We start from the raw sequence: 18,036 nt of genomic DNA, 5'->3' as shown, positions 1-18,036 counted from the left end.
TATGTTTTAGCTGTCTCTCTACTGACATCTAGTGTTTCTTCTTCTAATTCAATCGCGGACAAACAAAGATCAAGATCCAAATGAAGATTATATATAGAGATGATTTAGATAGGAATAGAAGTAACACGCTGGTTAAGTTTGCAGATGATACCAAGATAGGTGGATTAGCAGATAATTTGGAATCCGTTATATCATCACAGAAGGACTTGGATAGCATACAGAATTGGGTAGAATTGTGGCAGATGAAATTTAATGTCAGTAAATGTAAAGAATTACACATAGGAGGTAAAAATGTGAGGTTTGAATACACAATGGGAGGTCTGAAAATCGAGAGTCCACCTTATGAGAAGAGTTAGGAGTCATAGTGGACTGTAAGCTATTGACTTCCAGACAGTGTTCAGAAGCCATTAAGAAGGCTAACAGAATGTCAGGTTATATAGCACGATGTGTGGAGTAGAAGTCCAAGGAGGTTCTGCTCAAGCTTTATAACACACTGGTGATGCCTCATCTGGAGTCCTGGGTGCAGTTTTGGTCTCCAGGCTACAAAAAAGACACAGCAGCGCTAGAAAAGGTCCAGAGAAGGACTTAAGGGAATGAGTTATGAGGAAAGTTTAAAAGAGCTGAACCTTTACATTTTACGCAAAAGAAGAGGAGTCCTCACTGAAGTGTTTAAATTATGAATAGAATTAGTCCAGTGGATTCAGACTGTTACTTTAAAATGTGTTTGTCAAGAACAGACTCATAAGACACTTGGAATAAGTGATCAACTAGTGTGATGAACAAGAGGGCTTTAAGGACATTTAAAACTTGACTTGATGTTATTTTAGAAGAATTAAGTGGATAGGACCAGTGAGCTTTGTTGGTCTGAATGCCTTGTTCTCGTCCAGATTGTCCTAATGTTGTAAAACTTTTTCCTCACTGGTTGTCTGTTTAACAGTTAGCAGTTATCAATGATCAGTCCTTTCTTCCTTTCTTTCGCTCTTTCTCTATCCTTCTTCCGCCTCCACTCCTCTCCTTGCCACCTCTGTCCTCCACCTCCCGACTCCTGGTGGTAGTATTGTGCCATCATTTCCTGCTATAAGAAGTATGACAACATGCCCAAGTTTTAGATCTTTCCTACTAGAAAGTATTTGGGCCTCTGGTTTGAAACCTTTGCTGTTGGTGACTTTTTGCAGTCTGGCACTGGCATATTGATTTAGTTTTGTCTGTCCTGGTTTTGAACTTCTTGCCAGTTCTGTGACAATGTATTTCCTAATAGTGCCTTCCTCCTTTCAGTTTTATTTAGGCTCAAAAATATATTTCTGAATACTTGCATCTTTCCAAGGTGTTCACCATATCTAATGAGTACTCTGCAGCAGCAAGTTTTTGTGTTGGGCGATTACATCTGGCAAGACTTTATAAAGCACATATCTGAGTTTATTGTTAAAATAGGAAGAGAGCCATATGTGATTGTTTCTGGTGGCTGCTAAGTTTGGTTCTGTTAGATGAGGCAAAATGTATTGATGAGAGCTCCACGGTGGGCATGACACCCTGTTTGAAGGTTCTGTTTTGGAATGTTCTAAATGTTTTCCTGTACTGTACATTCACTTTTTCAGTACCTCCAGTAGTGTCACTGAATCCACCAATGGCTGAAAAGGGTAAGTCGGTGACACTGAAGTGCCATGTAGAGAAGTTCTACCCTGAAGTCATCTCTATTCGGTGGAAGAGAGGTACTAAGTGTCTGGATTCTCAAGAGCCCTCAAAGATCAGTAGAAATCCTGAGGGCACATTCAGTGCAATGAGTTTCTACAATTACACATCCATTTACGAAGGCCTCAGTGAAAACATCTCCTGTATTGTTAAGCACCAGAGTAAGGAAGGGCATAAAGTGGAGATTCCGCTTCAGATCTGCAGTAAGTGTCCCCTACTATTTCAGACAAACACATGTGTTTGATATTAACATTTAAAAGGGTGCAATCACTGTCTAATCAAGTTAATTTATTAATTTTGTTAATGCATTTGAAAGTTATTCAACTGAAGGAAAAAAACAGAAGTGTGTTGTAGTGTTGGTGGACTAATTGCCATTATTTTCTCAACAAATTCCAATCTTTAGTAATGTGCACATTATTAGTACTTGTTTGAAAGTCTTCCATTTGTGATGCCCAGGTGTATTTCACATAGTAGAGCTAAAATTACCTAATTTCAGAGAAGGAACCTTTTGTTTTAATTTTTGGTAGTTAAGTTTGTCTTAAACCTAAACAGTAATTTGCTGTCCTGTGGCTAAATAGTGAGGCTCATTCACTCTGCAGTAGTCAGCTAAGCAACTATTGTTACCTATGTTGTCTGTCTGTCTGTCTGTCTTTCACATATCACATTCATCTCACTTTGTTCTTTTCACACAGTGTCTGTATATATTTCAAAATCTGCTTACTCATATCTTTATGTGTGTTTGGACAGTTTGGGTCCGCTATCACTCCCATGAACCCTTGTCCAAGACATTAGACACGAAGTAAAAGTCCAAATGTTGACTTTATTAATACAGCACAGTGCACAAAGCACCCTCCTAGCCACAATACTCATACATTAACACAATACACAATCAATAAACAATCCACCACTCCCAGACGCGTTGCCACCCTTCCACCCAGCTCAGCTCGCCGTCTGGGAGTTCCCAGAGTCCTTTTATTATCCCTGACCCGGAAGTGATCCAATCCCCAGTCCATGTGATCTCCTATCACTTCAGGGTCAACAAAAAAGTCCTTTTTTTCACCCCGGAAGCACGTCATTCCCCTTGTCCATGTGACTCGGACGTACTTCAGGGGCGTAAGGCAAATAATTGTCGTTCCTCCCTGCAGCGTCTCCTAGCGGCCCCCATGGTATCCAGCAGGGCTGTGCATAAAGACTCCAATGTCCATGATGGCCTGCTGGTCTTCAGGGCACCTCCATACTGCAGGGAGGGCTCCACCTGGTGGCGTAGGGGTATTGGCCGGGATGAACGGCCGACCATATATCACAGTGTGTATTTGTGATGCAGTTCTAAAGTACTGCTGCCTCACAGCTCTAGGGATCTGTATTTGACTGCTAGCCTGATCACTATCTCTGTGGATTTTTTGTTACTTTCTCCCTGTGTCCCTTGGGATTATTTTCCAAGTATTTTGGTGTTCTTTTACATCTTAAAAATGCACTAGTTCATTAATTAGCGAGTCTAAATTACAACAGTATAAGCAAGTATGTGTGTGAGTGTCCCTGTCCTTGCTTATTCCCATTTAGGTGCCAGAATCTTGGGGCTTGTCCTGCTAGTGTTGGGTTAATGGAAGAAACACCTTATACCCAATACTAACAGGACATTCCCCAAACACGTATGACCTTAATGGGAATAAGCAAGAATGGGAAACTATATGTCATATGAAAAAAGTTGGGGAACCCCTCTTAATTCTTTAGATTTTTCTTTATCATTGGCTGAGCCTTCAAAAAAGCAACATTCTTTTAATATATGACATGCCTTATGGAAAAAGCAGTATTTCAACTGTGATTTTAAGTTTATTGGATTAACAGAAAATATGCAATATGCATCATAACAAAATTAGACAGGTGCATACATTTGGGCACCCCAACAGAGATATGACATCAATACTTAGATGAGCCTCCTTTTGCTCCTTTGAGCCTCTAGACACTGTCCTCCTATAGCCTTTGATGAGTGTCTGGATTCTGGATGGAGGTATTTTTGACCATTCTTCATACAAAATCTCTCCAGTTCAGTTCAATTTCCTTTATTTTTCTTGACCTGCCAGACCTGCTGGGTTTAACAGCAACTGTGCCTGTGGCCTTCCATTTCCTGATTCCATTCTTTACAGTTAAAACTGACAGTTTAAACCTCTGAGATGGCTTTTTGTAGCCTTCCCCTAAACCACGAGACTCAACAATCTTTGTTTTCAGATCTTTTGAGAGTTGCTTTGAGGATCCCATGCTGTCTGTCACTCTTCAGAGGAGAGTCAAAGGGAAGGAAGCACAACTTGCGATTGACCTCCTTAAATACCTTTGACCACTCATGATTGGACACTCCTGTCTATGAAGTTCAAGGCTTAACGAGCTCATCCAACCAATTTGGTGTTGCAAGTAATCAGCACTGAGCAGTGACAGGCATTCAAATCAGCAAAATGACAAGGGGACCCACGATGTGCACAGCCAGATTTTCACATTTGATTTAATTTCATACAACTAAATACGGCTTCATTAAAAATCTTTGTTTGAAAAACACCGCAGTACTCAGATGTTCCTAGGAAATTAAAGACATGCCACTGATATCTGTTTTGTTGAAAGGAGAGTCAATTATTATGCAGGCTGAGAGGGGTTCCCAAACTTTTTCATACGACTGTAGCTGGTTAACTATTAGTATATGTGGATTGTGGTGAACTGGCAACCTGTCTAGTGCATATGAAAATCTAAAATAGAATAACCATTATATTGTATTGTGTCAGAGAAAACATGGAAAAAGAATATTTATTTATTATACAAATTCATTATTTAGGGCAAAGTTAATAATCAAAACTCAAAATGTTCCAACAATTCTTCCTTTTTCACTGCCTTTGAGGTGGGTTTCAAATATTATTTATAATCTAAAAGAGTTTGAAAAATGTATATTTAAAGAAAACATTTGAAATAGAATTCAGTGACATAACTGTTTCATTTGCTACCCTTAAATATAAGTAATGTAGGTTCTCTATGTGTGTATTGGTTTGGTTCTCCTTTGTTTGTATGTTTATGTAAATGTAGAATTTGCTAAAATTAATAAAAATAACTTATATAATACAATAATGTTATAGCCATCAAATTATCTCTGTGTAACATTTCAGCCAGCCAATATAGTCAAACACTTAGCACCAGGCCTAACACATTTAGAAAGGAATAAATCAGTTCTCCTACCTTAGGCATCTGTCTTATTGAAAAACTGACCATTCAAGGTGGCAAAATATCCATACCAGTGCATGTGGTTCAGCTTCCAAAACTCATCTAGTTAAATTTTTAACTGGCCAGTTTAAGGCTTAATGTTTGGTGACAGGTGTAAAAACAAGGTATGAAAAGCAGGCTTTTATTTGCTCCTATTTTACTGTGCAATTTTTCTAGATTAACCTTGTTGCTAAAGTTTTTAAAGTTTGTGAGAATGATACAGTAAAGGTAATGACTATTTAATGCACCTTTATAGTATGTGTAATAATTGAAAACAGGCGGAAAGTCATGATAATGTCATCAAAAATGCTACCATAAGAGCACACATTTTCTTGTTTTATGGATTATACCCAATGTTGTAAAATATGCTGACACGTGATAGAATTTGCCAACTGGCATTTCCATCATGTACTTGACGGAAAGGCCATTTTAAAGGAATGGTAACTTACTATTTAAATAATTGATCTGAATTTGGGTGGTGACAGGAGGGGATGGTGGAGGGCGAGTGCTCTTATTGTCCACTTTAAGACATTTTCATGTAATAATGGGGCAAAAGTAACAGTGCAAATCAAAGGCACACCACTTTTAAACAGCAAGGACACAAAATGCAATCCAATAAACAACTAAGATACACCTGTAGGTGGTGTGCTCTTTAGTCTTCCTGGGTTAGCAGGCAATTTAAATGATTTATACATTTACATGGGATTTTCAATGTGGAGATTGCAAAAAGTGAAGGATTAGTGTAGTTAGGTAGTACAAGTCAGCAATACAACTTGCTGTAGGAATACACAGAGCTTGAAATGTTTACAAAACCGCACGAAATTTGAAATGCAATAAAATTAAAAGTTTCACCACAGAAATTTCAGTCCAAATCCAGTAGTGTAAAAAGTGCAATACTGAAAACCAATAAATAACTTGGCTTTCCAATGGGACCCTGTTCCCCATGAATGTGCATAGGCTGCTATCAAAAATGTTAACACAGAGAAAAAGCAACAAGCTTGGTTGGTGTATAATAATAAGGGATAACATTTAATTTTTATATTTTATTGCGGGTTTTGTGTCCTGTTTTAGATCTTTGGGACAAACATAGTGATTTGAATAAAATGAATGTAATGACGTAGAGGATTATGTTTATATGTAACCATGCTCTGATGTTATGGTAAAACTAACCTTGAAATTTGAATGTTTGTTGTCTGTACGGATGAATTCCACCGAACTTCATTTTATTGACATTGATGTCTTCTTTCTCTTATTACTGAGCCCACACTCACCGTTCCAGTAAAAACTCTGCACAGGGGCAAGAAGCAGAAAGTCATGTGTAAGCTGCAGGGTTGCCTGTTCAATAAAGCCACTGTGAGCTTGAAAAGAAATGGGAAGACTTTGTCTAAATCTCAATGCTGGGATGTGAAACAGTGTGTGAGCAAAACAGAATTTGTACCGTCTACCTCAGATGGCAAGATGCATTTCACCTGTGAGGCTGTCATAGAAGGACTTAACACCTCTGTTGCCAAACATGTTACATTTATTGTTGAAGGTAAGAAATATATTTTTAAAAACAGTAGTATACTCTTAATGTCCAGTAAGAATAGATGTCACAGAATCAATGTTCCAGGACTATTTGTACTGGCTAGAATACATTCAAAGAAGCACTGGGGTAAGGGAGTTCAAACCAGCAAAGAATACCAATACCATGCATCATCAGCAAATGATTATATCATGAAATGTGTTGATGATGTAACCATCAAAGAAAAAACAATACTGCCTTATCAGAAATGATGGATGAGCCGTGAAATCCATTTGCTTGTCAAATAAGTACTGACAGCAACCAGGTGAGGCATGTTATTTAACTTAATGAGAAAGAAAAACGCACAAAAGAACTATTCAGTTTCTTAGCAGCTATATAAATATACTGAGGACATGACTTGAGCTCTAATATAATCCTCCTCTTAACTGCAGTTAAGGAAAAAAAATAAAATAAATAAGAAATAATAATAAGAAATTATTCATAAGTATGAAAAAAGTATACATCAAAATAGTCACACACACAAAAAAACTTTTACAACAATAATTTTCCAGAGTGATAAAATAAAATCAACAAGAAAAATATTTATGTAACTTGTAAACACAAAACGCCTTAACTAGACATTTAGTTTATAAAGAAGTACAATCTTTAGTTCCCCTAGTGATACAAATATTCCCTCAAAATACATAACAAACAATAGAAATTAAATTGTAAAATTCCCACTGTTCAAGTATTCAACTCCAATCTGGTATCAAGTAAGTAAGTAATTAAAGTAAAATTGTATTTATAGAGTGCCTTTTACAGACAGAAGTCACAAAGTGCTGAACAAAAAAAAAATTAAATGAAATATCAAAAACATAAAGAACATAGAATATCAAAACATAAAACATACTTGTATAAAAAAAAATATATCAAAAAACAAAAGAACAAAACAAGGTTACCCAAACGCCTGTTTGAACAAATGCGTCTTAAGCTGACACTTAAACAGTTCAGTAGATCCTGCTAATCTCAACAACAGTAGAAGACTGCTTCATAACTTTGGAGCAATTGTTTAAAATGTGCGATCCCAACGTGACTTTAATCTGGTACGAGGAACTGAAAGGAGATCCAAATGAGTAAATCTCAGAACATGGCCTAAGGATTACGGTTGAAGGAGGTTCACAATATACTTGGGAGCTTGACCATGCAGAGCTCTGTAAGTATGAACCAGAATTTTGAACTGGATCCTAAATTCCACATAAATACAGTATATACCACATAAATCAAGATTCCAACATCAACTTTGATTTATATAGGCACACAGTCCAATTATGAACAATAGTGTAGTGGAGTTTGAAATACAGAGTGCAAAGACTGAGCCATTTTTAGTAAACTCAATGGGATACAAATACTATAATTACTATTTTAGTAAACTCAATGGGATAACTAATACTATACTAATAATATAATGAATTAAGTCTATGCTAAAATGTTACTCAGAATAATTAGAAAATTACTACTGAGCTCATATTGTCAATATTATACATGTACCCATTGTTTTCAAAGGCCATATTTTTTCATTTTGGGTGGGCACATGATTAGAAATATTTCTTTGATTAGTACAAGTTAAATCACAAATGTGAAAATTAAATTATATTTTCCAGAATTGGACAATTTTGTTTATGAATTTACTCATGTTTCTTTTGATTTGAATAATCTGGAATGCATATTTAGATCAGCCGAGGATGTTCTTTATATTGTGCTTACATTTATTTTCTGTGTTTTAGAAAACTGCATATTAATAGCAGATTACAAATTTAGTATTCTCTAATTTCCACACTTGTGATTTTACTTCTTATATCTTATATAATTCTGTAAACTTTACTTTTTGTATAAATAAGCAACAATTGACACATTCCTTGCAGAGGTCATTAATCTTATAAGGTAAATCTAGTTAGATGCCAACCCAAAAAAATACATTAATCTTGTATAGCAAGACAATAGGTACAGGCATAACATTGAACACATTAGTTGAACATTAATATGCATATTATTTCAAATAATATTTGACACAATTCACAAACCATAGTATAATTTACTAAACTAAAATGTCCCTGAGCATCTTCTTTGTCTTCTTCTTCCTCTTTTCCTACTTCTATGTGAGGTTGATATGCTTAATCAACGTTCTCCATACAGCTCGATCCTGTATCTCCTCCCCAGTCAGATCATTCTCCTTCAGATGTTCTTTTAGTTTCTTCATTCACCACCACTTTGGCCTTCCTCGCTTTCTTTTCCCCTTTATGTCCATGTCCATCACCCTTTTGAAGTCTTTTATCATCAGAAGTCCTTACCTCTTCATCCTTCTTTCCTGTACTTTTTAGATGTTCCTTCTAGTTTTGTTGTACCTCTGATAGTCTCTTTTCTGATTTTGTCCTTTTTCATAACTCCACACATCCATCTCAACATTTTAATTTCTGCCACATCCAACATCTTATCCTGCACTCGCTTTACTGCCCTTACCTCAGCTCCATACACCATTGATGGTCTTCCCACTGTCTAAAAAACCTTACCCTTTAATAATTGCCTTAATTCTTCATTCTCTCAATACTCCTGATACCTTCTTTCAATTGTTCCATCTTGAGTCCCTTCACACTATAAATTTCAAACTCCACTCCATTATAAAAATTCAAAATTTGACTTTTTATGTTATAAATTCACTATATGATACATTATTTTGTGCCACCTAAATGTCATCACCTGAATATATGAACGCAATACTGTATATATAAAGAAACTGTCTGAATATATAATGTAACATTTCAACATACACTGAACAAATACAGCAAGTTTGGCTGCCTTTTGCTATTAAAACAGCCACAATTTTGCATGACGTGGATTCCACAAGATGTTGTAAACATTTCTTTGAGATTCAGGTCCATGTTTCCATAATTGCATCACGCAATTTCTGCGGATTTGCACATTCATTCTACCACATCTCAAAGGTTATAGGATTGAGGTGCAATGGTTGGGAAGGCCGCTGAAGAAACCTGAACTTGAAAACTGAAGAAATGCCTGAACTCATTCTCATGTTCAATTAACCATTAAAAAAGAGTAAATTGTGGCCATTAAGGGCTGTATATGGTGAGCAACAACACTCAAACAGGCAAGCAATGATCGATTGGTATTAATGGGCCTAAATTGTGCCAAGAACCAGTCTGAGCTGTTGAAACAATGTGGGTTGGATGCCTGGATTCATGCTCTTGGTCCCAAATTCTGACCCTATTATCTGTGTGCCTCAGAAGGAATCGAGATTCATCAAACCAGGCTACATTTTCCAGTCTTTCCTGTTTTAAGGAGCCTCAGATTTCTGTTCATACTGTAGGTGATGGAAGTGGAACCAGATGAGATTTTCTGCTGTTTTAGCCCCATCCTCTTCAAGGTTTGACATGCTGTGAATTGTGAGATGCTTTTCTTCTCACCACAGTCATAAAGAGTGGTTATCTGAGTTACCGTAGGCTTTCTGTCAGCTCATCTTAGTCTGGCCATTCTCCTCTGACTTCCCTCATCAAGAAGGCAATTCTGTCCACAGAACTGCCACTCACTGGATGTTTTTGTACCAACTCTAGAGATTGCAGAAAATCCCAGGAGATCAGCAGTTACAGAAATACTCAAACCACCCTGTCTGGCACTAACAATCATGCCATGGTCAAAATCTCCAAGACTCCATTTTTTCCACATTCTGGTATTTGATATGAACATTAACTTAAGCTCCTGACCTGTAGCTGCAGGACTTTATACATTGCTAAGCTGCCAGATTATTGGTTGATTAGATAATTACATGGATAAACATGTGTATAAGTGTTCCTGATAAAATGTTCATTGAGTGTATAAACTCAATTCTAAATACGTAACATAAATTCCCAATATATAAAGTTACCGTCTAAGTATATAAAGTAGTTTCTGAATATATATAAATTCAGTGTCTAAATATTTAAAGACATATTTGTTATATAAGTAAAGTCACCATCTAAATATATAATATCAGTTATAAATATACAGTCAATTCTGAACATATAAAGTCTATCCATCCATCCATTATCCAACCCGCTATATCCTAACTACAGGTTCACGGGGGTCTGCTGGAGCCAATCCCAGCCAGCACAGGGCGCAAGGCAGGAAACAAACCCTGGGCAGGGTGCCAGCCCACCGCAAGGCACACACACACACTAGGGACAACTTAGAATTGCCAATGCACCTAACCTGCATGTCTTTGGGAGGAAACCGGAGCGCCCAGAGGAAACCCACGTAGACACAGGTAGAACATGCAAACTCCACGCAAGGATGACCCAGGAAGCGAACCCTGGTCTGCTTACTGCGAGGTAGCAAAGATACCATTACTCCACCGTGCCGCCCCATATAAAGTTATTGTCTGAATATATCGAGTCATATTCCAAATATCTGCAGTGGGCTGGTGTCCTGCCTAGGGTTTGTTTCCTGCCCTGCGCCCTGTGTTGGCTGAGATTGGCTCCAGCAGACCCCCGTGACCCTGTAGTTAGGATATAGTGGGTTGGATAATGGATGGATGGATATTCCGAATATACTGTATGTAGCATTAGGCTGTTACACTCTTTCCATTTTCAAATCATCATTTTAACCAGCTTTAATTTCTATTAGAAATGCCATTTAGGTAACAACATCTTCCCCTAAGCATCAAAATGCGACAGTCGTGTGTCTTTTCTTATTCCGAACATTGTTACTCCTGCCTTGATTGATTATGCTACAAAAATGTGCATGCTGAAAATAAACACTGACTTTGAAAGCACAGTGCAGTTGTGGGTTTAAACCCCATGAATGTACAGCACAGGTCACAGGAAGATCCAAGAGGTCACTACAATGTCTGTGTTAACATAAACAGAGGAGTGTTTCTTCAAAAAACTCACAGGTAGCTTTGCTTCAATGAATATCAGCGGTACTTTACACTCCAGTGCTGTCAGTAAAGGTTTACTTGCTACAAAATGTCATATTTCTTTTTACAGATCTGCATGATCCAGAGGAACATTGGTATATAATTACAGTTATCATCATGATTGTTGCATTTTGTTTGCTGTATGTGACAGTTCACCAAGCATGTAAGTTATAGTTTCATGATTTTTCTTTTCCTTTTACACTTGTTTCTATATATTAAATATTTGTTCTGCTTATGACCTTTAAATATTTTAGTTCTACTTCCCTCCTCTCTTCTATGCATGAACATCGCTAACAGGTAAATTAGTACAACCTAAAGATGCCATCACATTCCAACAGCTCATTTTGTGCACTTAGGGGTGAAATCTATGAATGTGAATGTGAATATGTATGCAGCTGTTAAGGACTGAGATGTTGATAGAAATGTATCTTTGGTGGTATTGTTGAGATTTTTGTTAGAATAAGACACTGATGAATAATAACCTAAACAAAATGCTGAGCTGGACAATTTATACCGATAATTGCAAGAACACCTTAAGAATGACAGAGTGCCCCAAACAAGGGGCAAAAAGGGAAAAGTTTTAAATACTAATGTGAAAAGTAATAGAGGAGAAAAAATACTTGTCACCAAGTCAAGAAAATTAAAGCAATGACCAGGTTGGAACTTATAGAGATTCTCCAAGAGCAACTGGGAACAGGTGCCAAGGAGCTTTAAACTTAACTCAACTCTGACAGTGAATGATATTATGGGAGGGTGACATGTTCCCAGAGAACTTCAAAACTGTTAAGTGACAGAAGGGGTTCCTTCCCTGTGAAGGGTCCTGGTTGCTTCATTAATGTCTCCATAACAACATTAAAAGTGTTAAGAAGAACCCAGTCTTGAGAAGAAAGAGGTGGAACTGTGTTGTTATATATTGCAGAGTGAAGGTTGTCCTTTATGGCACATTAAAGATGTACAGGAAAGCTTTGGGTCACTACAGGGAATGAGTCCAGAAGTGGGTTAATGTCTGACTGGATACAACAACAACAAAAACAACATTTATTTCTATAGCACATTTTCATACAAATTATGTAGCTCAAAGTGCTTTACAGGATAAAGAAAGAGATAAAAGACAAAATAAATAAGTATTAAAATTAGGGAACACTAGTTGACATAGAATAAAAGTAAGGTCCGATGGCCAGGGAGGACAGAAAAAACAAACAAACAAACAAAAAACTCCAGACGGCTGGAGAAAATAATAAAATCTGCAGGGATTCCAAGGCCACAAAACCACCCAGCCAGCCCCCTCTAGGCATTCTACCTAACATAAATGACCTCAATCAGTCCTCATGGTATTCACGGTTCACATGGAAGAATTTGATAATAACGGTCATGTGGACTTCTGGCCTTTAATCCAGAAGGGACATCACGGTGCATTGATCAGGTGGTGGTGGCGCAGATCGCCACCACAGAAAATCGGAAAAAGAACAGAAGAGAAAGTAGGGGTTGGTACGGATTTTGGAGCCACCATGAATGATAATGATAATTAATTAAATATAGAGAGCATCAGGATTAAACTAAAATGAAGCTCTGAGAAAGCCATGTTAAAGTAAAGAGTTTTTAGCAGTTTTTTAAACTGCTCCACTGTATCAGCCTGGTGAATTTCTATCGGTCAGCTGTTCCAGATTTGAGGTGCCTAACAGCAGAAGGCCACCTCACCACTTCTTTTAAGTTTAGCTCTTGGAATTCTAAGCAGACACTCATCTGAAGATCTAAGGTTACGATTTGGAGTGTAAGGTGTAAGACATTCTGATATATAAGATGGAGAAGATTATTTAAGGCTTTGTAAACCGTCAGAAGTATTTTAAAGTCAATTCTAAATGACACAGGTAACCAGTGTAACGATGCTCAGACTGGGGTGATGTGCTCGGATTTTCTTTCCTAGTTAGAGCAACAGAAGGCAGAGAGAGAGAAGGACGGATGGGTAGTTCCTTTTTTGTTACATGGCACAGCATTCAACATCACTGAGACCAAAGCAAGTACTATCAGCTGCATGGAGCGTGTATTCATACTTTGTCTCTGAAAGTCTCTGCCCTCTCTCTTGAATTCTCCGAGCTTCATCAGATAACATGCTGTTGTTCCCTTCTGGATGGATTGCTATCACTCAAGCATCTTCATTCCTCATCAACCATTTTTTTAATATGTATAATTTAGCATTTTACAGTTTTCTCACTATACTATACTGTTGGGTTAAAATAATCTAACATTTTTTTTGGATTTCTAAGGTTTAACACATCTAGATTTTTGACTGTTACCCTGCTGGCATTGCACCAGGACTTACTCTTCATCTTATTGAGCTTAAATCCACATGAATGTTCAATGTTGGATTTTTGGTTACGCTTAACAAGGCTGCATGGGTAACTTAGCCACCTAATGTTTGTTGGTAAATACTAACTTCAGGGCTGTCTCCAGGAATGAGTCCTAGTACCCTTGCTGTGAATGTAGTTTACTTAGATTTGAGAGTCATTTTTATTTTTTGTTCATTTCTTGATACCCCAAAACTCACTATCAGCCTTTAAAGTTACCTATGGAAAATTGCTTATTCAGAAAACACATGCCTAAAGGCCATTGAGACACAAAAGTGCATCCACCATATTAAAGAGGCAGCTTTCAGGATATACTAAAAGTGAAGTTTAAGGTTTTTTTTTCTTTTTTTGTTTGAATGCATTGTACCTCTTCTACATTAAAACCTGACACATACACTGATGAGCCAGAACATTCTGAGCACTTCCATATGAAGGTAATGATGCATACCATCTTGTAACAAGAACGCATGTCACGGTCAGGGATATATTAGATGGAAAGTTGACTTTAGTTACTCATAGTCAAGGTGCTGAATGCAGAAGATATTAGCAGGTGCAAAGTCCTGTGTGACATTTTTAAGGCTAAAATGTTATTGCCAGATGACTGGGTCAGAGCATTTCCAAAAAAGAAAGGCTGGTGGGGGGATTTTGGCCATCCAAGTTGAGTACTGATAGTGTTTCAAGGCAAAAATTACAAACTGCCAACAAGGTTGCCAAGACAAATTGATATGAGATTTCAATAAAGGCTATCCAGTCTGATACAAACCAACAAAGGTACTGCTTTGGCAAAAACCGCAGACAATTTTAATGATAGTTATGGAAGTTATGTGACACATAGTTAATTGAACACTATTATGAATGGGACTAAATAGCCTCAGGGCAGTTACGGTGCCTATGCTAAATCCTATCCACTAATGAAAGTGCCTACAATGGGCATGCAAGCATCAGAACTGGACCTTGGATCAATGAAAAAAGGTTGCAGCGTCCAATAAATCCCATTTTTTGTTGCATGATGTGGATGGCTGAGTATCATATGTGCATCATTTGACTGAAGAAGAGATGTCACCAAAATGAACTGTAGGAAGAAGAAAACCTGGTAGAGGGAGTAAGATATGTTGGTCAGCTAGGAAATCCACAGTCTGGGCATTCATGAGGACCATAATTTCATGTTATTGTCCACATGATAACCATGTACCTAAACATCATTGCAGATTAGGCCCACCATTCATGGCAGGGGTATTTCCAGATATAAGTGGAAAAATGGATAATGCACGACGCCACACTACATAAGTTGTTTGAAAAGAGTTTAAGAAACATTATGAAGAGTTCAAGGTATAGTATTGCCCTGGCTTCAGGATCTCAATCCAATTGAGCATCTGTGGAATATGTTGGAACAACAGATCTTATCCCCAGCAGCTCCTCCTCGAAATGTATAGAAGTTAGAGAATCTGTTGCTAATGTCATGGTGCCAGACCACAGGACACTTCAAATGTCTTGTACAGTCCATGCCTCCATGAGTCAGCACACAGCAGGAAAAGAGCTTATTAGACAGTTAGTAATAATGCTTGAACTCATTAGTGTGTATTAAGTGTTACATGAAACTGTTTCAGTCTGTGCTTTCTAATGCTCAAAAACAAAAAACAGTACTTATCATTTACATTTTTGTTGTCCTCAGATCAAGGAAAGGAGAAAAGGAGCTTCATCATGTCTGACATTGAAGTTATCATGGAAAACTACCCAAGTCACAGGATCACTTTGAATTGCTGTCTTAGTGGAAACCAGTATGAACTTAAAAGGCTGACATGGAGAATCAAATGGAAATCTTTACTGTTTAAAGACATTTCATTCCATGACACTAGTATGGTACAAAGCATCAAATCCAACAAGCTTGAGGCATTTTGTAGTGTAAATTCGACACATTACCAAAGGGCAACATTGCTTCAGAATCACAAGCTTTGCTCGGTCACATTTGTACCCAAAGCACAGAATGTACAGATCACTGTCCAGTGCCAAGTTGCCATTGTCATCTTAGGGAGAACACAGAATTGTGTGAAAACAATCAAATTCATCCCTCAGGTCAACTAAAATCTACCAAGAATTTAGCTGAGGCTCTCTTCACAAACAATGCAAACAATGGTGGGAACTTGAGTCCTGCTTTCATTTGTGCTTTAAACGTAAAGCACTTTAAACTCCATCCTCAATTTATGATAATATAGCAGAATACCCGCGCTTCGCAGCGGAGAAGTAGTGTGTTAAAGAAGGTATGAAAAAGTAAAGGAAAAATTTTAAAAATAACATAACATGATTGTTAATGTAATTGTTTTGTCATTGATATGAGTGTTGTTCTCATATCTATATATATATATATATATATATATATATATATATATATATATATATATATATATATATATATATATATATATATATATCTATTGTAAACTTGGACCCGAACACACACAGACGGACATCATATTTTCACCACATATCGTTTATTTACAATATTTACAAGTTTAACGTGCTCACAAACCCCAGTGCCTCTTGCACTGATTCCCCCAATGTCCAGGCCACACAGTTTCTCTGCCTTTCTCTCGACCGCCTCCCGTCCTCTCTCCAGTTCTGTCCTCTTCCACCCGACATCCACTAATGACTGGAGGGAGGCGCCCCTTTTATAGGAACCCGGATGGGCTCCACCTGCTTCCCGGCAATCTCCCACGGACACACACCCGTGTGGCGGAAGTGCCGGCTGCACACCTGGAAGTCATCCGGGTGTCCCCTGTCGTCTTCCCCCCGGCACTTCCTGGTGTGGCGGAAGTGCCGGGCTCCTGGGATATACCGGCATCGGGCGCCACCTGGTGGTGGCCACAGGTCCCTACAGGGCTGGAGGAGGCACAAGCCCTCCTCTCGTCCTCCTGGGCATCCCGGCCAGGGACCACACTATATATATATATATATATATATATATATATATATATATATATATATATATATATATATATATATATATATATATATATATATATATAGCAAAATACCCGCGCTTGGCAGCGGAGAAGTAGTGTGTTAAAGAAGGAAAGAGAAACAAAAGGAAACATTTTCAAAATAACGTAACATGATTGTCAATGTAATTATTTTGTCACTGTTATGAGTGTCGCTGTGATATATATATATAGCAAAATACCCGCGCTTCACAGCGATGTCATGTGTTAAAGAAGTTATGAAAAAGAAAAGGAAACATTTTAAAAATAATGTAACATGATTGTGAAAGTAATTGTTTTGTGTATTTGGCGGCAGCGTCGCAAAGTTGTTTTCGTCTAGCTGCATTAGAAAATGTACCACGACGTCTGACACGCCTCCTTTTTACTGTTTTCTCACAGCTTGGATTGTTGCTGTCATAATGGGTTTGAGTCTACATATATATAGAGATATATAAAGAAGATAACACACGTTGCAAGATTTGGGGTTTCCGCCCCGTATACTGTAACCAAAATTCAGACAGTTAGTCAATCACAAAACATTCAGAAAAGCAAAAGACCATGAGGGGAGAAAGGAAGGACTTTTTATGGAGGCGGACCGGAGATTGATGTGAAGGATGCTGGGTATTCGTGGTGGATTCTGGGAAATGAAGTCATCAGGGTCGTCAGAGGGGATAAACAGACCCGGAAGTGTGTGCTTCCTGTAGCCGTCATGGCGTTTGTTTATGTCGGTCAGGCCTCTGGCTTTCTGAAGGAGGAAGGAAAGAGAAGTTAGTACCCTGTCGTTGACCCCTCGCGGTACGTTTTCCATAGCAACCCAGGTCAGTCCACCGTTCCCTAAACACTCGTGCGTGACAGGACCCCCCCGTTAGCCCAGACCCATCGGAGCGGGCTACCCGAACCGTGAGGTCGTGCACACGAGAGAGTGCATCAGCGTTAGCCTGCAGGCTGCACCGGCGATAAACGACGGTGAACTTAAAGGGCTGCAGGTCCAAAAACCACCTAGTGACCCGGGGATTCGACTCCCGGTGCAGAGCCATCCAATGGAGAGCGGCATGGTCCGTCACGAGGGTGAATTCCCAGAAGCAGGTAGTACCGCAGGTGCTCCACCGCCGCATACCTCGTCTCCCGGTCCAACAGTTTCCAGCTTAGGTAAATCACCGGGTGTTCGACACCATCGATGCTTTGGCTCAGCACGGCACCCAGGCCTGTGTCCGAAGCATCGGTCTAGAGGAGAAAAGGAAGCGAGAAGTTAGGATTCCTTAACACAGGTGCCGAAGTAAGGGCCCGTTTCAAGTCACAGAATGCCCGCTCCGTGTCATCGGT

At 38.4% G+C, this 18,036-nt stretch overlaps 1 protein-coding gene across 1 annotated transcript in view; it reads left to right on the top strand.

Annotated features, from left to right (window-relative positions):
* LOC120536180 overlaps window positions 1–16,001 on the top strand; it is a 34,633-nt gene extending 18,632 nt beyond the window's left edge. The window contains exons 5-8 of the mRNA XM_039764509.1: window positions 1,596–1,892; window positions 6,185–6,460; window positions 11,464–11,556; window positions 15,411–16,001. Of these exons, the coding sequence (XP_039620443.1) occupies window positions 1,596–1,892; window positions 6,185–6,460; window positions 11,464–11,556; window positions 15,411–15,820 (1,076 nt within the window). The 3' untranslated portion in view covers window positions 15,821–16,001. The remainder of the gene's footprint in view (window positions 1–1,595; window positions 1,893–6,184; window positions 6,461–11,463; window positions 11,557–15,410) is intronic.
* Window positions 16,002–18,036: the final 2,035 nt, after the last annotated feature.

Source organism: Polypterus senegalus, chromosome 10 (assembly GCF_016835505.1).
Source record: "Polypterus senegalus isolate Bchr_013 chromosome 10, ASM1683550v1, whole genome shotgun sequence".
NCBI classification, from domain to species: Eukaryota; Metazoa; Chordata; class Cladistia; order Polypteriformes; family Polypteridae; genus Polypterus; species Polypterus senegalus.
This window is presented reverse-complemented; position numbering and strand designations above follow the sequence as displayed.